The sequence below is a fragment of the Lithobates pipiens genome, unplaced genomic scaffold (assembly GCF_037356315.1).
Source record: "Lithobates pipiens isolate NorthernLeopardFrog02 unplaced genomic scaffold, aLitPip1_a1.2 Scaffold_23, whole genome shotgun sequence".
NCBI lineage: Eukaryota > Metazoa > Chordata > Amphibia > Anura > Ranidae > Lithobates > Lithobates pipiens.
The window spans coordinates 193,750,114-193,774,110 of NW_027507785.1; the positions used below are offsets into that span (position 1 = coordinate 193,750,114).

A 23,997-nucleotide genomic window follows, 5' to 3' on the forward strand; every position below is an offset into this window, starting at 1 on the left:
CACCCCTTCATTGGATGATAGTGACAACAGGTGTCAGCTTATCCAGGTGGGAGGAGGAGTGAAAGGTCCAGGGCCTTTGAACCAAGGAGAAATCACAGTTAAGGCCCGGTTTACATTGGCACGACATACGCTCCGACTTTGGGAGCACATGTCGCATGAGGTGTATAAATCAATGGTTCCCTACGAGAGCTATCTTAACTGGTCTGACCCAAGTCAGTCCGACTTTGAAAAGGGTTCCTGCACTACTTTTGGTCCGACTTGGGCACGGTTTCAGCCCATAGATCTGAATGTAAGTTGCATCAAAGTCGGATCATCTTCTTGATCCAACTTGTGACGTGCGACTTGTGGTCTGAGGATCTTGAAGGGGAACCCAACCCCAAAATAAAGACCATACAAAACCCTTTTGATATGTATTCAACCCAGAAGAGGCCCAGTGTTTGAGGAGGTAGCTGAGGGCGCTTTGCTGGATCATTAGGAGGTATCGCTTTTTCGTTTAAATAGAATGGAGCAGATGACAGAATTGTGAAAAAAGGGTGGGGGAAACTCAAGTGCAGATGGCTAGAAGTCCATGTTAAGGTGTCCTTAATGCTAATGCACTTTTAGATGTATTTTCTAGAGTATTGTTTTTCAACTTTTATATGCCTGAGCTATGTTAAAGCCTCAGAATGCATTTTAGCTTTTCGATGTGCTGTTCCAGACTTATGAGCTTTAACTGGTTTGTCATGTTTTAATCCATCTGTATTAGAAATTAAGATTTTCATATTTATAATGCTGAATAAAATTTGTTTTTGTTACAGAAATCAAAACAGAAGTTTTAGATGACTGTAGAAAGCAAGGTGAATGGAAGGTAAGTTGGTTCCTCTAACAGAAGTAAATACATTTTGTTTCAGTCATTTTGTTTTATTATTATAATTCTTGACATATATATTGTGTAGTTTGATGTATGAAAGCTGTAGTGATCATTTGATTAGATTTTTATAAAGGCTGCTTCAAAGTGGAGCCATATTAGTTTTGGTTGTGAATTAGCCCTTTTTTGTGAAAGGTTCTCTCCAACAGACTTGGATGGAACATTGTAAATATTTTGTAGCTCTGATCTTAAGAAAAAATAATTTCAGTTTTTGGCCAGCTAAAATGCTGATTGTAATGAATATATTCTGGTTATTGTTATTGCTTGTTATTGCGTTTGTATGTTTTCAAAACCACTTACCAACACAAAGATTGTATGTGTGTGGATTTTTTATTTTATTTTTTATTCAGATTCTACTCCTAGATCAGTTTACCACCAGCCTGCTAACATCATGTTGCAAAATGACGGACTTGTTCCAAGAAGGCATCACAGGTAAAAACGGAGCATCAAGAAATTTGCATCAGAATTATGTGAAGAAAAACTACAGTTCCATTTTGTGATTTAGTAAGCTTATTCGTGCATCAGTGCTCATTAGTCATCAATTCTTCAGGGTAAATCTGTTTTTTTTTTTCAGCCTTTTTTATGATACTGGTGACTGGCCACAGAGAGCCACAGCAGAAATCCCCAGTTGTTACCAAGACGTAAATTTATCCAATGCTGACAAATGTTCTAGCAACAACTGTAGAAGATCGGAATTTGCCTAATTTTGGGGGTCTGCATCTGTGGAACCAATAGTGAAGGGAAATGTCTCTAGAGAAACACAAACTGCAAAGGATTACCTAAACAGTGCTTCTTAACCTTCCTTACTCCTATCCAAAACTTAAAAAAAAAAGGGGGCGGGGGGGGGCGGTGATTTGGCTCTACATACCCTTTTTGTTCTAAAGATCGTTTGGTGGTATTTGATGCGTGTTCTCCAACAAATGCTATAGCTAAAAATGTAACCCATTTTATGTTATTTTTTTTTCTTTTATTCCTAGTTGTAGAGGACATCTATAAAATTAGGCAACCATTTCCAGAATTGAAAGCAATCTATTTTATTTCACCAAACGAGAAGGTTTGTAGTTACATTTTTTATTTTTATTATTTGTTCAACCTGCGGGGGTTTTAAAGCAAATAATATTTTGATGTTGTTTTCTATATATCAGTGTGCTGATAGAAAAATATGTTGTGTGTGTATATGTCCTCTAATTTTCACACATACACGTGGTATGGAACTCTCCAAAATTTGCGTCTGATATGGAGATAATTGGTTTTTCTTCTTCACTCATATTTTAAAAGGTTCTGCTGTTCTATTCCTAGTTTCATATCTTACCTAGTAGCCAGACTTCATTAATTAGTCTCAGCTGCCAACAAGCATTTATGCAGTCTGACTGATGCTCGGCACTCTCGTGCGAGAACCTGCTTCTTGGTGAAAAGGCTGATTGCAGATGATATAGTAAAAATTTACAAGATCTAGCTGTTTTACAGAAACCATCAGTGGGGGGCTCTGTTGGGGACTGTTCCAAGTTATTAGTTCAGATGACCAGATTTGTTTTATGATCTTGCTGTGCAGGTCCCTCCTACATCAAGCTGTGTTTTGTATGCTGCATTGCTGAATTAAAGTGCAGGGCAGCCCTGCATGGCCTTCTCCTGGGTAGTCCTGTCATATGTATGGTTTATCCAATAACCATATTAGTCTGTCCCCTTTACCACACACATGTATAGCTGTGAACGGTGGGCCAACGCAATACTGAAACCTACAGACTAAAACTGGGTTGCCATTAAAGTTCACGTGCGTGTAAAGGGAGACGTCCCAATACTTTTATGTATGTGTGTGTATTTTGCTTGTCATGTCTATAGCTTACTATATGCCACTTTTTGTTTTGTGGTAGGGGGTAATAATGTGCTTCAGTGGCTGGCAGGTGAGTACAGGCCACGCATACTGCTGGCCTCGTTTTCTAATGGTGGCAGAAACCTCTGCACAGGTTGAGACATTATGTTCTAATTAAGCCAGCAAGGGGGACATTGCATGCTGTTGCAGTCCAAAGTCAAGTTCCCTGCAGAGCTCTGCATTATTTAACTGCAGGTATACCTTGTATTGGGCCTTAAAGTTCATCTCTGCTATTGTTCCTCCCTGGCTTAGTAAATTTTGCCCACATCTTGCTTTTTAGTCATGAGCTAGACCACTGAGCCCAAGGCACTGAAGATGTAGGAATCTAGGTGTAGGATGGAGGGTTAGAAATTGTATGTTATCCACAGAAGTGCTGAGTTTTTTCCAGCAGGTATTTTGTGTTGCTTGGACAGAGAAGTCCAACATCCAGTCAGATGCCTTGCCTAGAAGATGTTCTTCCTCCCCACACATCCAGAGAGTTGCATTAGTATAGCTTTGGTTTACCTTGCAGATGGTCAATATTTAGACAGTGCTATCGCCACTCCCCATTCTTGCTCACACAATCATTCTCCTTCTCATCAAAGAGGAGTTTGCTGGATATGTGGTATACTAGGTACGCATTAAAGGCACATGCGTCAATACCCCATTATTATGCAGCATTTATTCAGCATTTTTAAAGCCTCTTAAATGCCCTTCAATGCCTGCCATGAATATCACAATGGCAGCACACAGTGTTGTTCACACAGGAGGTAGCGTGTCATTTTAAAATGTAAGCAGCATGTTGCCTTCATGAGGCATTGACACTTGTAAGTCGCCTCCATTGATTTCAATGATAATGTTCTGTAATTATTGTACTTATTTAATTTATGGCGTGTGAGTTAAGCATTTAGAAAATGTTAGCTGGAGGAGACACAGTGGAGGCCCTTGTATCTTAATGTACTGAGAAATAATGGAGAACCAGGACAGGGCAGCCCCAGCCACTTCCTGTTTTTACAGAGCAGTTGTGTGGCAACACCATTTGCTTTTGTGTGCAGGCAAAGGCATTAAGCCAGCCAGCAATACTGACAGTGCCAGGCAGAAGTAAAGGTATTGCGCATTATTTCCAGTGTCAAAGCTTTGTGTCAGCAAAGTTGAGCTGGACTAAACCAAATGTCAGAGATCAAAGTAGATCTTGCAGACAGTTCACAAATACATCTGCTATTTCACTAACTCCCACTAGAAAAGCTTCACTTTCATGGGCATTTATCAAGCATTCTTGAAGCTTTTTTAGTACTTCATGAGAATTGCTTTAATCTTCATAATCAACACACGTGTGAGGAAACCCAAATGGACTCTTAAGATAAGGAATTGGATTTGCAGGCAGTGCCGTTTGTACATTTGTCTGGCAGCAAAAAAGTATGCAACGGTTTCTGACAAAGAATAATTTTTCTACGTCCAGAAAGCTAGCAGCAATTTTAGCCCCAGCACAAGCGGATCTGGACCCCTTGATTCAGGAACACGTCAGGTGATGACGATTAGCAGTCGCTAGAGGAATAAGTCTGAGCCCTTAAATTGGTTGTAAACCAAACCCTTTTTAGGAGATATTTACTAAAAGACAGTCACCGCTTTCTACGGCGCATGCACCTCAGACAGCGGCACGCAGGCGCACTATCACTGTTAGCATACTGCTAACAGCGATATGTCGTTGTCGTTAGTGGCGTCTCCCGTGCGCATGTAAGTTGCAGAGCAGCAATACACGGAAGAAAATGGACACTCCATACTACAGGTGACAGCGGTGACATCGCTGGCTCCTGTGTCAGGTAAGTGACACATTATGGGCTACTATGCGATGCATAGTAGCCCATTATGCTTTACCTTTTGTAGGGAGACAAAGGAGAAGTAAACCCATTAGGGTTTACTTCCTCTTTAACTTTTGACTTTTCAGTGGTGTTCTCTTGCTGTAGTAAAGTAAGCTATTGAGTGGGAAGAAGTTAATCCACAGCAATGAGAGGTTAATAAATATTGCCCTGATCTGAAAAGCTCTCTTCACTTCCATGCTGGAAATCAAGGAGTTAATTGAAGAACCGTGATAGTCTAATAAGAAGGTGATCCTGCTGAACAAATGCCATACGTTAAAGAGGATTTGTGCCCCCCACGAAAAACTTAAGTCAGCAGCTACAAATACTGTAGCTGCTGATTTTTAATATTGGGACACTTGCCTGTTCAGGGTTCCTGGGATGTTGGCACCCGAAGACAATTTTTGGATCGGCTGTAAGGTGCTGCCGCCGCCATTCACGATCAGGCGGGTTCCCTTCTGTGCATGTGCAAAGCGAGCTAAGCTTTCTAACTGGCCCAGTGGCAGAGGAAGGAGGGGTGCTGAACTTCCAAGGGATGGCGCGGTCTCCTAGAAATGGGGAAGGGTCCCCCCCCCCCCCCCCCTGAAAGGTGTCAAATGTGGGGGGAAGCATATAAGTGGAAATTGCACTTTTGGGTGGAACTCCGCTTTCAGTTGGAGGATTCTGCATCATTGGGTTCACCTCGGGCTGAATGCTTCGCTGCCAAATTTCACTTCACACTGCAATGGAGAATTCCATTTCCTTTAACCACTTGCCATCTGGGGCAATTTTGACAATTGTTCACATACATAAAAATGACTTAGAACCTCCAAACGTATATTTTCTGAAAGCAGAGGTCCTGGAGAATAAAATGGTGATCTCCCGCTGTGTCACGGAGCTGGGTTTGAATTCCCTGGGCCAGACGGCTGCAGTAACAAAGTCCCGCCTCCTAGACCTTCTCCTATGATACACATCACACAATTTCAATTTCCCGGCATTGGATCAGTGTTCCATCTGTCATAGGAGCGGGGACAGTGTTACAGGGTCTGCCGAACAATTCGGATTAAAAGCTCTGTCATAGTGAGAGATCGCCGCTCTGCGTGACACACAAGGAGAGAGGAGGAGGAGGAGGGACGCTCTAGGATGACACCACCGATTTGTGTGGCACGCGGTACTGACTGCCCCTTTTTCGGCACCTTTTTTTGTTTCGGCTGAATGCAAAAATATTTTTGGCGGGAAAAATTTTGCCACACCACTAGCCTCCTGAGGCCATTCTCTGGGGTATTAAAAGGCCAGAGAATTTCATATTTTAAAGAGGTCTAGACAACAGTGGCATATATTGCCAAAAGTCTCCCTCTTCTTCTGGCAGCGTGAATCTTTCAGTCGATCTCTCTTGGGTATGCAGAATCAGGTGGCAGATGCTTTGAGTTGCAACTTCATTCTTTGTAGTGAATGGAAACTAAAGTTTGAACTTCTGCAGAAGGTTTTTTAAAAGTAGGAGATGCTAACGATAGGCCTGGTGGCCTCCAGAGTCAATCACCAGTACTCTCTGCTTTTTTCCTTTTTCACTTTACAATATAAAACACAAGATATAAGTGGGAGTCATGTTAGTCATAAGTATGTAGATCTGGCAATTCTACTGCATCCCACAGGCTCCTCGCACGGTCCGGGTAGCATTCATAATCGACTGAAGGGGATAGCCTGTATCAGTGTTAATTTTGTCGACCTAAAACATTTTAGTCGACTAAGTGAATATTATTTTATTCGACTAAAATATGACTAAAACAACGGAGATGACTAAAATACAACTAAAACTAAAATGGCATTTTAGTCAAAAGGCTAAGACTAAAACGAAATTGAAATTTTACTTCAAAATTAACATTGGTTTGTAGTGCATGTTCATACCTCAATGCCATAGTAAATAACATATTCGATTTTTCACTCCAGCAGTATTTAATGAGCTTGGGAAATTGTAGAGAAATGCATTACAATTTACCACCCTGACATAAGGGGCCTCTGATGCAGACAGCTGACAGAAGTCATTAATCTGTATGCAGATGACATGCTCCTATATCTCGCCAACGCTGACCCCTCACTTCAGACAGCCCTACAAATTATCACAGACTTCGGGCCTCCAAATTAATTGGACCAAGTCCCAAATTCTCCCCCTTGATCTAGGTGCCCCCACCGCCAGCCAAGCTGCACTCCCCCTAGTCAGAGCAAGCACCATCAAATATCTTGACATTCACGTCTCCAGATCCCTACTAGACTATATAACCCTCAATATTGAGCCCTAATATGCCATCCTCAAAACTAAAACACAAATATGGTCCCGTCTCCCCCTCGGTGTGATGGGTCACTTAAATCTAGTCAAGATGATACCACTTCCCAAACTCTTGTATGTCTTCTGGCAGGCCCTGCTTTACGTCCCGTCCCCCCCCCGCATATATTTAAGTCCACGGAAACAATACTAAATGCATTCATTTGGGGCCCCTCTCGACACAAGCTGTCGCGGCGAGTCCTGAAATTCCCGAATGACCTCGATGGCCTTGCACTCCTCGATCTCTCCACCTACTACATGGCATCCCAACTCTCACACTTCTTCTACATCAAGCAAATGGACAAAGGTACACCGCCCTGGTATGCTCCCAGACCTCTGGACTAACGACCCACCCCTATCAGATCTTGTTCTGTGGACCCTGCGGTTCACCCTGAAACGGAGATAACATGCTTTTTCACCATTGCATGATCTGGCAGCTGGCCATGCACCTTAGCGAGGCACCCACCCCCCACTCATCTCTGAGGGACAGCCCACACATGCCCGAACTAGCCTCCATTCCTGATCACAATCTGTGGATAGACAAGGGGGTCATATACCTGACACAAATAATAGCCAATGGGACGGTCAAATCTTTCCAAACCCTAAAGGATGACTGTCCTGCCCAATCACATGTTTTTCCGGTACCTCCAACTCCGACATGCATTCAACACTAAATTCAGTGGCCTCATCCCAACACTTGAAATCATACTATTAGTTGACATCATCTCGGGAAGGGACCCCAAAAAACTTCTCTCCCAAATCTGCAGCTACCTCATGTTACCCACAGCAACTGCCACAGCTTTTCAGCTGAAATCTCGCTGGGGACCCGACCTGGGTGCTATATCAGATGAGGATTGGGAGGAGGCACTGGCCAGCAGAACCGTGTGTCCCCTAAGTTGTTTGACGGCCTCACTAACCTTTTACATACTACTCAGGTCATACCTAACACCCCACCGCATCTCCAAATATAATCCAGGGCAAAACCCCAGTTGCCCTAGATGCGACCACCCCAACATCACCTTCTACCACTTGCTATGGACCTGCTCATCCATACAGGGGTACTGGACTCGGGCAGTTCAATTCCTCCATGACCGCATGGGCTCCCTGCTGACCGTATGCCCCCGCCAATGTATGCTGGGACTACTCTCACTCTCTGAAGGCAAGAAACGCCTAAATATATTTCTGCAAGAAACACCATTTCTGGCCGGACTCCAGATTTCCAGGCTATGTATGAGGTGAGCTACCCCCATGCTGCAGCAATGGATCAGAGCTGTCCACTAGGGCTGAAACAACTAATCGATTAATCGATTATGAAATTAATCGATTACTATTTTCATAATCGATTAATCGGCCATTAACAAAATGGGGTTAAAGTTAATGAGTCTGATGATATTTACCAGATTGACCCTTTAATAGTATATCTCTCCTCTAATGGTATATACACTATAGCTCTCCTCTAATGGTATATACATTATATCTCTCCTCTAATGGTATATACATTATATCTCTCCTCTAATGGTTTATACAGTATATCTCCTCTAATAGTATATACAGTATATCCCCTCTAATAGTATATACAGTATATCTCTTATAGTATATACAGTATATATCCTCTAATAGTATATACAGTATATATCCCCTCTAATATATACAGTATATCTCTTCTGTCTGTTATTCTCAGAGTGGATTCGATATTTTGCTCCTTAACCATATAGTTGGTTATTTATATTTACCACTGCATAGAGATATTTAAGAATAAAATTGCCTTTTTTTTTAAAACTTTACATATTAACTAAATTATACACCACACTTTTTTTTTTAAGGTTATTAACCGATTAATCGAAACAATCGGCCAACTAATCGATTATGAAAATGATCGTTAGTTGCAGCCCTACTGTCAACAACACCCTCCCTTACAAAGTGCTATACACCCACCGGGGCTGCCCAGGGAAATACCATAAAATCTGGGACAGGTGGCTGGAAGACTCCTCCACTTGCAGTGAAGATCAGGCACACCCTACCCCGATTATCCCCCTGGTCCACTAATGTAACGTTCTACTCCCTGCTCCACTTGATTGATTGTGATATGCCAGCACCCTTTCTTCTCCCTTTTTTGGTTTTCCCCCTTACCTCTTTTTGTCAAGTCACAATGTATGTCAACAAAGGTGTCCTGTATGTAGTGCCGGTTGCATTTTTCTCACACATATGTTATTATACTTTACACGCTCAATAGACAACGTTCCTGATTTTAAAAAAAGAAATGCATTACAATTTAATTACACCTATTAGATTTTAGATGATTAAAAGGAGTTTTAGTCGACTAAAACGTAATGGAGATTTTAGTTGACTAAAATGTACTGGAGATTTAGACGACTAAATACCACTAAAACTAAAACAATTGCAGAAGACTAAAATGGGAGTAAAACTAAAATGCCATTTTAGTCCTAAGACTAGAGCTAAATTGAAATTCGCTGCCAAAATAAACACTGGGCTGTATAAAGGTAGGCCAGTGAGGAGGGAGTTGCAGTAGTCAAGGCAGGAAATAACCAAGGAGTGAAGAAGTTGTTTTGTGGTGTCGTTGGTCAGGAAGGGGCAAATTCTGAAAATGTTATGGAGGTTAAGGCAGCAGGATTTAGCCAGTGATTGGCTGTGGGGGCTGAAGGAGAGGTCAGAGTCTAGGATTACACCCAGCACCCTGGCATGTTTGGGGGGGGGGGGGTCCAATGGTTGTGCTGTTGAGCTCAATGGTAAAGTCATGGGGAGGGGATCGGGGAAGAGGAAATATTCCAAGCTCGATTTTACAAAGATTGAGTTTAAGGAAGTGGTATGACATCCATACTGAGATGTCACTCAGTAGGTTTGTGATATGTGAGGAGATTGAGGGGGTGAGTTGAGGTGTCGAGAGATGGATCTTGGTGCCGGCATACATTTTTTGGTTTTGGAAGCCATGGAAGGATGTTAATTGGAGAGGGAGAGGGAGAGAGACGCCTTGGGGGTACTCCAACAGAAAGCGGAAGAGGAGTGTAGAAGATGGTGTTGTATGTGACACTGAAAGTGCGCTGAGATAGGTAGGAGGAGAACCAGGAAAGAGCAGAGTCATGGAGGCCAAGGGAGTGGCGTTGAGGAGTGGTTGGTTGGAGTGGTTGGAGCATTTCCTCCATCCCCGCTCCGTGAGACGATCGCGGGGATGCCCGTGGCGATCGAGTCCGCGGGTCCCGCGACCGGACTCACGGGGGTCCCGACCAGCGCGGGAGCACGCTGCCGGCGGCGCGCTCCCGATGGCAGGGCGGCATCGAATATTGGACGTACCTGTACGGCAATATGCCTGCCCGTGCCATTCTGTCGACGTACATCGTCGTGCGCTGGTCGGGAAGTGGTTAACCACTTAAATTCTAAATCTTTTTCTGACACTTCTTAAGTTAACCTTTTAACGTTCTGCTCCACCGTTTGGTAGCGCACATTTTGAGTCACGCTAACTCATTGAAAAATTTGGACTTTAAAGGGTTAAAAATCCATATTTTGTTTACTAGAAAATGACTTGGAACCCCCAAACATTATATATATTTTAGCAGAGACCCTAGAGAATAAAATGGCAATTGCTGCAATACACTTAAATGAATAAAAAAAAATGAAATTGTAAAGTTAGCCCAAATTTTTTTTTTTTTTATGTGAAAGATGTTACGCCGTGAGAATTGTGATCTAAGCAAAAAAATCGCGATTCTCATTTTAGCCAGAATTGTGTAGCTCTACTGCTTGGGGTTTTTTGTTTTTTTTGACAGTTGTGGCTTGAGCAGAGAACTCTCTCTGCATAGAATCAGGAAAATGCTTTAAGATTGTGAGGTGGGGGGAAATTCCGATCTCTATTCTTAAAGCTTAATCATGCAGTTCTAGCGGGGAGGGAAAGTATCCAGAGGAGAGGGAGGGGTTGAAGATGTGGGTTAGAGTGTTTAGGATAGAGCAGGAAAGTGATTGCAGTAATTGTGAGGCCAGGTGGTGAAGTGGGCCGTGGAAAGGAGTTGGGCAACTGCCTCATTGGTAATGGGGTGGAAGGAGGAAAGTATTGAGCGTGGTGTTGGTTGGGGGAGGAAGCTTGACGCTGGATATCTCCTCAGGAAATGTGTCGCTTTTGTTTTCGAAATGATTGGCGATCTCCGGGGCAGTAAGCAAGTTGTTGGGTAAAGGTAGGAGGGACGGGGGTGCTGGTGAAGTAAGGAATTAAGGGTAGAAAAGAGTTGAAGAGGTTTGGGTGAGGGGGTTTTAAAGAGTGGTGTAGTAGGTTTGTTTAGCAGTGTGGAGGCGGGAGTTGTTTGAGAAGAGCGGACTTGTAGAGGGTGAAGTCTTATCATATTATGCATTAAAAAGGGTTTGTACAAAATGGATAAAACTATAGTTCTACCACTTTATAAAACATTGGTTCCACCACATTTTGAGCACACAGTCCAGTTTTGGTCACCAATCCTCGGCAAGGATTTCCTTTTGAACTGAAGAGTGAAAACTTAAGGGGGCTGGTGGACCTTGGATAACAGCAATGTTTACAAAAACGAATTTTTTTTCTCCCTGGAGTAAAGACACTTAAGAGGGAATATGATAGCAACATATAAATCTCTAAATGGTGACTAAATCATTGGGAGAAAACTAATCAAAGATCTCTAAAGTAGAAACCTGGTCAAACAATGAAGCTGGAAGAGAGGTTTATAGAAACCCAATTCAGTCTCAAAGTATCTAAGGGGTTCTTTATTGTTAGAGTGGTAAGCATGGGCAACTCCCTTCCACAGTTGGTAGTGTCAGGCATGTAGATCTAATCAAGAAACCTTCTTTTTAGTTTTTTTTTAAATGTTTCTTAGCGAATACAATGCATAGGGATATTTAAAAATGGTAGTGACAGACACCCACATTGAACTGGATGGACCAGTGTCTTTTATTCAACCTTACCAACTATGTAACCTCTTTTCCTGCTTAAAAAAATGTTCTTTGACAAAGATGCTTAACTTTGAACATTTTGGATTCTTCTATTGCCAATGTGCTTTCTTTAGATAGCACTTGATAACATTTTCTCCAACATTTGTAAACGTGTCAGCAGGTGACCCTTGAGCTATCCAGATCGACCTGACCACCTTTCGCAAGTTTTAGTTTTCCATTTTTCTTTACAGTCGCTAGCTTTAATGGCATGGTGGTTGAAGCCAGGTTTTTAAGGGACAGAGGAGACTGTTTCAGTAATTCCTACTCTGCCAAAGGCTTGAAGGGGACTTCTAGGAAGAATTACAAGACTTAGAAGTCCTTTTTTGCTCTTGCAAGGATGAAAACCCTGAGCCTCGCAAGTATGCATTTGGACACATTATGGCATTTATAAAAACTAGAGCAGGTTTGTAATTGCCCTTGAGTGAGAATAAAGGTCAAATGTAGGCATCGGCAGTCCTTTTTCAGAGACCGATTACTTCACATTGTTGACTCCATAGGACCTCATCTTGACACTCTGTTGCCGAAATCTCTGAACCCATATGGGATGGTCCTTTTTTATTACTTGGAAAATTATTTTTCTGTTTGCCATTACTTCAGCTCGCAGTCTTTGACTTGGCTGCCATTTCCTGCAAGGAACGGTTTCTGGTGCTCCTCCATTACAAAAGTGGTTTTATGGCCTCAGTAGTCAGTTTACCTAAAAGTGGTTTCTTTTTTCCACATCAACCTAGACATTGGGGGTTATTTACAAAAGGCAAATCCACTTTGCACTGGAAGTGCACTTGCTATAAATCTAAGGGGTAGCTCTGAAATGAGTGGAAGCTCTGGTGATTTTTTTTCATCCAATCATGCTGTTTATTTTCCTTGCATGTTCCCCTCGGATCTACTGCGACTTTACTTCCAAGTGTACTTTCGGTGCAATTTTCAGTGCACTTGCAGTGCAAAGTGAATTTGCCTTTAGTAAATAACCCCCAATGTGTTGATGTCCTTCTGTCCTATGCCTTGGATGAAAGGTAACAAGGCTCTTCACACCTTTGGTTGTGGTACATGCTGTCAGGTGTTAGTTGACTGCTGCAATTTATCATTCAGATTCCCTCTTTGTGCTTCCTAAAGGCCCAAGGAAGGATCTTGAGCTTCCATATCTACCATCTCTGGATGGATGTCAGTTCATTTTGTTAAGTATGTGGATGCCTCTTGGGCTATTTGTTTTGGCTTTGGTAGCTCAAGTTTGTAAACCTGCTACCTGGTCTTTAGTTCATACTTTTTTATGAAGTTTTACCAAGTGGCTGTTAGAGCTGCTGAGGATGCTACCTTCTGGTTGGCGTGCTTTGCAGGCTGCTGCCTAAGGTTCTGACCTATTCTGTTTTTAGTTGTTTGGGGCCTGTTGTCTTGTTGCCCTCCTCTCATGTTCAGTGCTTTGGGACATCCCTATTATAATGGAGATGAAGATGCCCTTTGCTGTCCTGTTAAGGATTTTTTTCCCTATAACTTTTACCTATAGTGCATAGATTATATGTTCTACACTCAGTGGCGACCCGTGCACTGTGGGTGCTGCCCCCCCATGCATGCACCCAGCCCCTTTCAGGGCGCCGGACACATGGATCCTTATGGCAGGGGTGGGAGGGTGTGGTACAATTTGAAGCACCTGATTAGAGCCAGAGGCTTCAAAATAGGGTGGGTTCTGGGTGCAGAGAGTGCACCCTGATACCACCCAATTGTGTAACCATAGTGAATTAATTTTTCTTTCGTTCAATGACGGACACAGCTCCATTAATCTTGACCTCAGGGTTATTATGCCACCTTCAGGAGAGGACTAGGCAGAACATGTAATACATGTGAAAAACCGAACTGTACAGTTCCGCCCAGAGGGTGGTCCCTCTGGCAATGACCCCTCAGCCTGCTGCCTGCAGCTCAGTTTTTTCCTGCCTAGGGAAGAAGGACCTAGGCTCCCTGCAGGACCATCGTTCCTGTGTTTTTTTTTTTTCAGTTTTTTTTTTGCCTTTTGCACAAGATTTTGATCCTGTGATCTTCTATCAACAGCCGGATGGGTGACAGGCTGGATAATATAGATCCTTGTAGTCTCCCCAGCCTGGCCATCGAGCGTGTGAAGGCCCTAGCTATGCACTGGGTCTTCCATGTCATGCCCCTCAGGCTCCAGGGACAGCCGATGAGCTACATGCTCCGGGGCACACAAATGACAGGACTACCGATGTCTTTGTCAGTGTGCTGTGGCATGCAGCCACCCAGTACTGCTAGAGTGTGGGTCTGTGATGGGATGCCTCCAGCTCGTCCGGACGGCAAGTACAGCTCTCCTTGTCTCTGCAGGACAGAACAGCTGGGCATTCCCTGGGAGGTCGATAAGGGGTCCCTCTTCTCCCTTTCCACTCTCCCTGTCGTCCCCCCCCGGGGATGATGCATGACTGGGCTGTAGGGCAGTATGTGTACCTGGGTCAGGGGTCCTCCGGGGGCTCTGATCCTTGATTGGGGGCTTTGCTGGCTGTCTGTGTCCCTGTGCTGTCATCTGTCTCTTTGCTTGTGTGTGTGGGCTCTGCATGTCCTGCCGCCATAGCGCTGACTGCCTCCATTTTTCGTGCATTCTCTGTGTACAGCATGATTATCGGGCATTTTCTGTTAGTTTCTGTGAGAAGCATGGTCATCGGCCATTTTCTTGGAGTTCGCAGGCCATCTTCCTTGTGTTTTTTTGTTTTTGCTATACAATTTTCTTGTAGGCTCAGCACGGTTTTTCTCCCCAACGCTGGTTCCTGTGCCTCAGAACAGTGTGGTTTTTGTTCCTGGACACTTGTGAGCTGACACAGTGATCGGCGGCAGCACGACGCAGCACTCTGTCAGGGTGGCGAGTCTGCGGTGGGGCCCCTCGGTCTGTAGCAGCTAGGTGGGTGAGATTGAGCACCTTGTCCTAAGTCTCCAAGAGTGGCAGACAGGGTGGGTCAGCATGGCGTCAGAAGCTGGTGTTTCTTCCCCAGATCTCCTTGCAATTGCAACCGGCTCACCTGCAAATAGTGCAGTGTCTTTGGACGCTTTGTTGGTGGTCCTTGAAACGTTGGCCCCTGCCCCCCCCCATCCTCCAGGGAGAGCTCAGATTCAGACTCGGAGGGGGGGGGGGGGTGACTGGCGGCCCCTGTTCTGATGTGTCAGGATGCTGACCAGGACAGTGAGGATGATTCTGTGTCCAAGTTCACACAGGAAAAAGCGCTAGTTGGGGCATTTATCACCGATGTGCGTGATACCCTGAAAATACAGGAGGCAGCAGGATCCTCTGCTGAGGTGGTGCAACTTATTTTGATAAGTTCATATACAAGGAATGGGGAAGCCTGCAATGCAATCTGTCTCAAAAAAGAATGGCAGTGCGGTACCCCGATGAGAGCCTCCTTAAAAAATGGTCGGCTCCCCCGGTCGTGGACCCCCCAGTATCCAGGTTATATAAAGTAACCACGATTCCGGTAGAGGGGGCTCCTGCATTTAAGGACCCTACCAACAGGAGGGTCGAGGCAGTGGCCCGGTCCATTTTTACTGTGGTGGGGTCAGCGCTACAACCGGTACTGGCCTCGGCATTAGTGTCGCAGACCCTTACTGAGTGGGTAAAATGATTGCACTGTGAATTGGAGAAGCAACTGTCCCCTCCAGTCTGCGTAGGACTAGCAGACCAGTTGGTGCACTGCCTTAAGTATGTCTGTGATGCGGCCCTGGGTACACTCTCCCACTGCTCTCCAGAGCATCGGTATCAGCAGTGGTGCTACGGCGCCTAATCTGGCTGAAATGCTTGTCTGTGGACCAGGCATCTAAAAAAAAAAAAAAATCCTTGACGAATTTGCCCTTCCTTGGTGAGCAGTTATTTGGAGCTTCGCTGGATGATATTATTAAGAATGTCACAGGTGGGAAGAGCACGTTGCTCCCCCATTCCAAGAAGGGTAAGGAGCCAAGCTGCAGGCAAGGGCCCTCCTTTTCCGCTCAAGAGGCTTTTTCGTCCACCCCGGGGCTTCAGGTAAGCGCTCCCAGTCCGACATACGACTGTGGAGGGACAAAAGTGTCCCTGGTCTCGTAAGCCTGCGAGCAAAAGTACTACCGCATGAAGGTTTGCCCCTGCCCGGCACACGGGCAGGGGGTCTCCTTTGGAAGTTTGCAGCTCGGTGGGCCTCCCGGCTGTCCGACCGATGGGTTTGCAAACTGATTTCATCGGGCTACAAGATGGAGTTCCTCTCTTGGCCACCAAACAGATTTTTTTCCCTCCAGCATACCCTTACCCCCTGGCTCGCGGGGAGGCCCTGTTTGGGGCAGTAAGAGACCTGCTCGGCCGCGGAGTGATAATGCCTGTTCCAAAACCGGAAAGGTTCCCCAAAAAGGAAGGGGTACGTCCAATCCTGGACCTAAAGGCCCTCAATTGCTTTGTGAAAGTACAAGGGTTCAGAATGGAATCGGTTCGCTCTGTAGTCGCTGCACTCCATCAGGAGGACTCCCTGGCATCTTTTGACATCCAGGACACGTACTTGCATATACCCATATGCCTCAGACATCAGAGGTTTCTGCGATTTGCAGTGGGGGAAGAGCACTACCAGTTTGTAGCTCTCCCCTTTTGGCCTGACTTCAGCACCCCGAGTCTTTACCAAAGTTTTAGCTCCAATTTTGGTGGTGTTGCGACATGGGATCACAATTGTGGGGTATCTGGACGATCTCCTTCTAAAAGCAGCTTCCTCCTCAGAATTAAGGGAAGATGTGGTGATCGCCATGCAAACTCTACAGGAGGAAAAAGTCTGTACTAGTGCCGACTCAGCGCCTGGAGTACCTAGGCTTACTGCTGGACTCCGTGGAAGCGAGAGTGTTTCTCCCGTCAGACAAACTGCAGACTCTGAGCCGCAGTGAAGCTGCTGATGAACCACAGGTGGTTGTCGCTGCGATTCTGCATGCAAGTTCTGGGCCTCATGGTAGCCTCCTTCATGGCGGTACCGTATGCCCAATTTCACACCAGAGTCTTGCAGAGGGAGATATGGTCCAAATGGGACAAATCTCCGTTATCCCTGGATCGGCAGATTCGGGTGAACCAGTTAGTCAGGTACTCCCTTCTCTGGTGGCTGTCCTGTGTATTGTTCCTGCCTCTTCATTGGACGGTGATCACAACGGACGCCAGCCTGACCGTCTGGGGTGGATTACTGGGAGTACAATCAACCCAGGGCCTCTGGTCGAGGGAGGAATCCCAGTTACCGATCAATGTGCTCGAGCTTTGAGCGATCAGGCTATGCCTCTCCACATGGTCGATGAGACTACGAAGGAGCTTCCGATCAGAATCCAGTCAGACAACGCCCTGGCGGTGGCATATGTCAACCATCAAGGAGGAACAAGAAGCTCGGCTGCAGCACGAGAGGTCGCTCACATCCTTCGGTGGGCAGGGCGACACGTACCGGCCCTGTCGGCCATATACATCCCGGGAGTAGAAAAATGGCAGTCAGACTATCTAAGTTGCCAGATGCTGGACCAGCAGAATGGTCTTTGCATCCAGAGGTGTTCAGGCTTCTTTGCCTGCAGTGGGACACACAAGATGTGGATCTTGTGTCCAGGACAAGAGCTCTCTGGGCAGACGCATCAGGCGCGTTGGTGGCTCCATAGGACCAGTACAGGCTGATTTGCGCCTTCCCTCCGCTCAAACTGTTACCATGTCTGCTCCACAGAGTGAAGGCCGAGGGGATTCCAGTAATACTGATTGGCCTTGGCGTCCATGGTACGCCGACCTAGTAAGCCTAGTCACGGATGCTCCTTGGTGGTTGCCAATGTGAGAAGACCTCCTTTCGCAAGGTCCGATACTCCATCCTGCTTTACCGTCACTGGTTTTAACGGCATGGCTGTTGAAAGCCAGGTGCTAAGGTACCAAAGTCTGTCTGACTCTGTAATCTCCACTATGCTGAGGGCATGAAAATCTTCTTCTCTGAAGATATACCATTGTACGTGAAAGGCTTATATCTCCATGTGTGAGGAGATGGGGTGACATCCACGCACCTATTTCGTTTCCAGGATCCTGCTGTTCTTGCAGCGAGGAATGGACCAGAAGCTGGCCTTGAGCACCATCAAGGGACAGATATCAGCCTTGGCTGTTTTTTTTCCAATGACCCCTGGCGTCTCACTCATTAGTGAGGACCTTTGTGCAAGAGGTTCGACGTGTAGTCCCTCCGGTGTGACCACTCCTACCTCCGAAAGTGGTCTTCCTAGGGCTATTACATCTGCCAGGAGGGTTTCTGAGCTGGCGGCCTTGTCCTGCAAGTCGCCCTAGCTGGTTATCCACAAGGAACAACTTTCTTTTCTGCCGAAGGTGGTTTCGCCTTTCCATCTCAATGAGGACATTGTGTTACCATCTCTGTGACCTAAACCGACACGCCCTAAGGAGGTGGTCCCAGGTGTGTAAGGCAGCGACTTTTTCGTCCGTTCACACTTTCACAAGTTCTACAAAGTTGATATAAGTGCATCTTCTGATGCCTACTTTGGACGCAAAGTTTTGCAGGCGGCTGTGTAATGTTGCAATTTTACAGTTTCTTCTTGTTAGAGAAAGTTACATTTTGATTGTCAGTGCATTCTGATGCATATGTTCTGATGCGGTTGGTTCAGATAGTGACTCCTCCGTTGGGGAGCACCTCTGGTTGTGGGTGAAGTTATGTTTGCTGTTCCCACCCCTCATTATGACACTGCTTGGGGACGTCCCTATGGTCAGCATTAATGGAGCTGTGTCCGTCAATGAACGAAAGAGAAAATAGGATTTTTGTACTCACCGTAAAATCCTTTTCTCTGAAATTCATTGACGGACACAGCACCCTCCCCTCCTATTAGTTTGTTATACTGCTTGTTGACGTACTGAGCTGCAGGAAGCAGGATGAGGGGTCATTGCCAGAGGGACCGGCCCCCGGGGCGGAACTCTACAGTTCTGTTGTTTTTCACATGTATTACATGTTCTGCCTAGTCCTCTCCTGAAGGTGGCGTAATAACCCTATAGTCAAGATTAATGGGGCTGTGTCCATCACTGAACGTCAGAGAAAAAGATTTTACGGTACGGTTTCACTATTTTCACACTAAACTTCCTCTCAGCTAATCAGGAGGCAGGACTTCAGACTTGCTTCCTGATTGGGCAAAGCACCAGGCCACCCTATTGGGTGCCTAGCGCTTCAGAAGAGGAGCGAGGGGACACACGCTGGAGCCGCTGCTCTCAGAGAACAGTTGCAGTAAGTCCCCTTGGCCTCTGTCAGAGCTGTGCGGGGGGCAGAGACGTGATGTGCGGGTGGGGAAGGGGGTTTAAGGTTGTGTGCCAGATCCGTAGGCAGGGGGTCAGTGGGCACAGGTGGCTGCGTATGATGGGCACAGGTGGCTGCGTATGATGGGCACAGGTGGCTGCGTATGATGGGCACAGGTGGCTGCGTATGATGGGCACAGGTGGCTGCGTATGATGGGCACAGGTGGCTGCGTATGATGGGGGGAAAAAAAGAACAAAGAAAAGAAGGGCACACCGACCTAGTGCATTACCACTTAAAAGTTAAAATTGTATAAAAGCAATGGTACTACTCACAAACTGAGCGTAAAGACAAGCTTATCTTATCGTTCAAACAGCATCTCGACTGACCATCTAGGCTCTGATGAAAGGGGTGCGCCCATGAAATGCGTCAGCCGTTCAAGTAGTTTGGGGTACCATCCAATCTTTCTGACATCATGTCCTGTCTGCAGTTGCCATGAGATGCTGTTTGACCGATAAGATAAGCTTGTCTTTACGCTCAGTTTGTGAGTAGTACCATTGCTTTTATACAATTTTAATAAAACTTTTAAGTGGTAATGCACTAGGTCGGTGCGCCCTCCTTTTTTCTTTTTTTATTCTATTTTTCTATAGCTTTATGAACGCCCGTTGTTCTGAGGAGGGCTGCAAGATCAGAGACTTTACCATCAACTAAAGAGTGGTCTACACTATTTGCACATAGCAAAAGCACCATAGCGCAGGAGATTATTGTTTGGCTGCGTTTGATGGGCACAGTGAGGCTGCAATTGATGGGGCTCAGTATTTTTCAGTTTGTGCCCCCCCAAAAAAATTATGAGCACCAGCCGCCAATGGCTACACTGTTGCATCACATACTCATAAAAGAGGTCTTTACAAATATATATATGATGATAGACAATGCTGCTTATAAGCCCTATGGTTAACATTTTCCTAATTTAATTTCAGTCTGTGGATTGTCTGGTGAATGACTTTAAGCCCAAACAGTGCAAATACAAGGCTGCTTATGTTTACTTCAGTGATGGTAAGTATTGCCTAGTTGATGTACAGTCAGCTAAATGATTTTTTTTATTCTACTGTAACTTACATCTTCGTGCCTCAGATATACTATTGAGGGACAGCAAAGTCATTGGGATAAAGTTCCATTTTGAGTAACAAAAGCATTAACAGACTGAAGAGGCCTGCCTGTTAGCCATGACAAATTCCAAGCCCTCTAATTGTATCTTTTGACTAGCATACCTTGAAACCAAACATGATAGAAGGGGAAACTCTCAATTCACCTTCCCCATGGTTTACTTCATAGCTAGTTGGGTCCCTCGGTGCTGCCTTTTGAGTGCAAGGTTATATTCTGATGTGCAGGTAGCAATCTATCTGTTTGAAGGTGGAAGGGGAGAAGCTAGTGCGAGTTGCCTGGTTGGGTCTTACATAAATTCTTTTGTTCACTGAGCCCAGAAAAACTAGAAAGCAAACAACCAGGTAATTTAGCAGTGCAAAAATCTTCACAATACAATAAACATATTCAAAATCGCCAATATAATGAACAAATGCATCTAGGGATAGGTACGGTGACATGTAATACCCAGGAGTCCCTATAACTTGGCAAGGACCTGGGCCACATATAGAAAAAAAAAAGTTCTCATGACATTTATGCCTGACAAAGTATAACCAGGGGTAAACTGTATTGAAAAGTACAATTGATAAACCAGAACAAGTGACAGAGTCCATGATGTAAAACTGGCATGTGATTATATTCTTGCTGTTTTAGTTTGCTCATATGACAACTCCTTTTTGTGACTTATTTTTGTCATATTATCTATTGGTATGCAAGATTGTTAGGATTATGTTCTTCTTTTTTTTTTTTTTTTTTGTTTCACTTACACGCTTTGTCTTTTTCAGCATGTCATGACAGCCTCTTCACAAAGCTAAAATCTTGTGCCCCCAAAACAATAAAGACGTGCAAGGAAGTTAACATTTCTTTTTTCCCCAGAGAGTCTCAGGTAAGTGTCTCGTGATTATAAATTGATTTTATCCTTTCGGTCACAAGTAAGCCTGCCAAAAATTTAATTTTTCATGAGCAGTTTTAAAGCCACATATAGTGGGTTCACTGCAGTAAATGGTGCATACCTTCACGGATAAGTTCACCTTTTAATAAACATGCTGCTACCCGACCAGATCCCCCATTGTGACAGCAGGAGGAGGCTCCTTTCCCTGCACCCGCTGTCTCAATTCAAAAGCCACGCAGGCCTCCCCCCCACAAGGCTGCATCATTAATTCACAAAGTTCTGTGAATAGATGAACTACAACTACCATTATCCATTGTGGCTGACACCTAGTAGTTCTCAATGAACTACAGGGGTGCTGGTTGTTAATTGATCTTCCTGCCCATAGCGAAGGTATGGGCAAACAGCTCTACTGTCTGCAGGATCCTGACAGGTGCAATGCTTTACAGGCTCCAAAAAAAATATAAAAAAAATAAAATGAATGCACATTGCACTTCTTTTTTTTTTTTTTTGCAGGAAATTTTTTTATTTTATTTTTAAAGGTGAACTTGGCTTTTAAACCACAATACCAAAATGTATTGTATTATATTGTAGCTTACCAGGCCTTGGATGAGATGACTGAACTCATGTTTCTTTTTTTTATTTTTTTTCACCTGGTAATTTGCAAGTACTAAACTTCCTGCACTTGGGTTTCTACGTTCACTTCCCCACTTTATCTATGAAGGGAGCCATGGTTGTTACCCTACATATGGGTGGATTGATAAATTTTTTTGGGTTTCAGCTCAACTCAGAGAGACAAGGACACTGCATTTCTGGCAAGATTAGCAGCTATATTTTGTACCTGCCAAAAGTGTTCTTAGTGTGAATGAAGGAAACTAATGAAACCCCCACATTAAAGTGGTTGTAAAGCCTTACAAACCACTTTGACCTACAGGTAAGCCTAGATTAAGGCTTACCTGTAGGTCCAAGAAATATCTCCTAAACCTATACGGTTTAGGAGAGATTTACCTGAAGACAGCCACTGCTGTCTATGGCGCCGTAGACAGCGGCGCGCTGGCGCACTGGGTAAGCCACAGATCGCGGCGATATGCCACGAGTGTCGGCTCCCGTGCGCATTCGCGGGAGTGACGTCATCGCTGCTCCGGCCAATCACAGCACCGGAGCAGTGAGACCCACCAAGAAGATGGACACTCGGAACTACAGGGGACAGCGGTGACTTCGCTGGCTCCTTTGTCAGGTAAGTGATGCATAGTAGTCCATTATGCTTTACCTTTGCAGGGAATCAAAGAAGAAGTAAACCCATTAGGGTTTACTTCCTCTTTAAGGACTTGTAATCTCCAAGATATTACATTTTTGTTCTTGGGTTTAGGTATCCCTTAATGGCTTATTCAACCTGCGGTGTGCTGATATGTCGTGATGTGCTGCAAGAAAAAAACGCATTTTCTGTTTTTCCAGTGCACACATGCCAGGGAGTGGTGGGAACTGGCACCTGCATGGTGAAGCTCTTGGCTCAATTACACATATTAAAACTCAAAACCGTGCAGCGCAAATAACTAAATCAAACCTCCAAAAAAAAAAAAGTCCATATGAAAACAATTCTTGGTGGGGTAAAATCTATGTCACAGTGTCGTATATCCAAATCAAGCATGCAAGTGTCAGAGTGAGTCCAGCACATCCACCAAAGACATCAGAAGCCAGTGCCACTCACCTCATACTAATGACCAAATGGTCTGGATGTGCCTGCCCACAGAGTGGGCGTCTCAGGCCTCCAATGTCAATCAATGGCACAGCAGATGATCTCACCACGATATGTGTTTAGGAATGAAATAAAATAGAACAGAAGATAGTGCTCTCTGTTTGGCTCAATTTATTTAAGAAAAGGTAAAAGTACTTACAAATGGAGCACTTCACCCAAGTGCAAGGATAAATCTTTCTGGTATACACATGAAAACTGATAAGATGGCCACATTACGTCTGTAGGCGGGACTTCGTCTGCTGAAAGTTCCTGTCCCGCTGCTGGAACACAGAGCTATATACTGTATGTAGCTGACAACACATGCTACATACAATTGATACTACACTGACAGCTGCTGCATAAGTTAGCATTTCCAGAGTGCTGTGGTTAACTTTCTCTTTTGTTCATTGAAAGACTCAGTAGATCAAGGTCAATGGGTATTGCTCCATCTGCAGAAGTAGGCTGCTAGGTATAATCAGAAGATTAGAACACAACTAATGGTCGACCCCTACTGGTGGCCAAACACTTTATCTGCAACACACCTTCGTTTTCTTGCCTTGCTCTTAGGAGTTAGGCCTTAGAAAAAAAATCATTTTTTTTCAGGTTTTTTTTTTTTGTCCCTGTTAACAATTCTACATGGTATGTCAATCTATTGTTTCATCACTGTGCTGCAATTGGGCATGCAATGCCTGGCTCACTATCATGTGGCAATTGCATATCCCTTGAGACACCAGCCATCTGAAGATCCTGTAGAACTACATATGGTAGCATGGCTATGTCTGAGTGTGTTCTCCCAGAGAAGGGTGCATTGTATCACCTGCTGGTTTCCCTTGCCCCAAGGCTACCATTCAACTTCCAATCGGCCACAATGAGCCTTCCTATCCCACAGGTCCAGAGACCCCCATGGAAGTAGATGCTCCCTCTTCCCCCTGTGATTGTGAGATGACTCTTTAAGGTAAACCTTAAGACCCCTTTCACACCAAGGGTGTTTTGCAGGCGCTATAGTGTTAGAAATAGCGCCTGCAGTCCGCCCTAAAACAGCTGCACCATTGTCTGTAGTGTGAAAGCCCGAGGTGTGCTGCAGTGTGCTGGCAGGACGTCAGGAAAAGTCCTGCCAGCAGCTTCTTTGGATCGGTGAAG

At 44.9% G+C, this 23,997-nt stretch overlaps 1 protein-coding gene across 1 annotated transcript in view; it reads left to right on the forward strand.

Moving 5' to 3' along the window:
- Nucleotides 1-23,997, forward strand: part of STXBP3 (syntaxin binding protein 3) — a 193,476-nt gene that overhangs the window by 61,018 nt on the left and 108,461 nt on the right. The window contains exons 2-6 of the mRNA XM_077452712.1: nucleotides 798-847; nucleotides 1,258-1,339; nucleotides 1,885-1,961; nucleotides 20,071-20,146; nucleotides 21,019-21,119. Coding sequence (XP_077308838.1) covers nucleotides 798-847; nucleotides 1,258-1,339; nucleotides 1,885-1,961; nucleotides 20,071-20,146; nucleotides 21,019-21,119 — 386 coding nt within the window. The remainder of the gene's footprint in view (nucleotides 1-797; nucleotides 848-1,257; nucleotides 1,340-1,884; nucleotides 1,962-20,070; nucleotides 20,147-21,018; nucleotides 21,120-23,997) is intronic.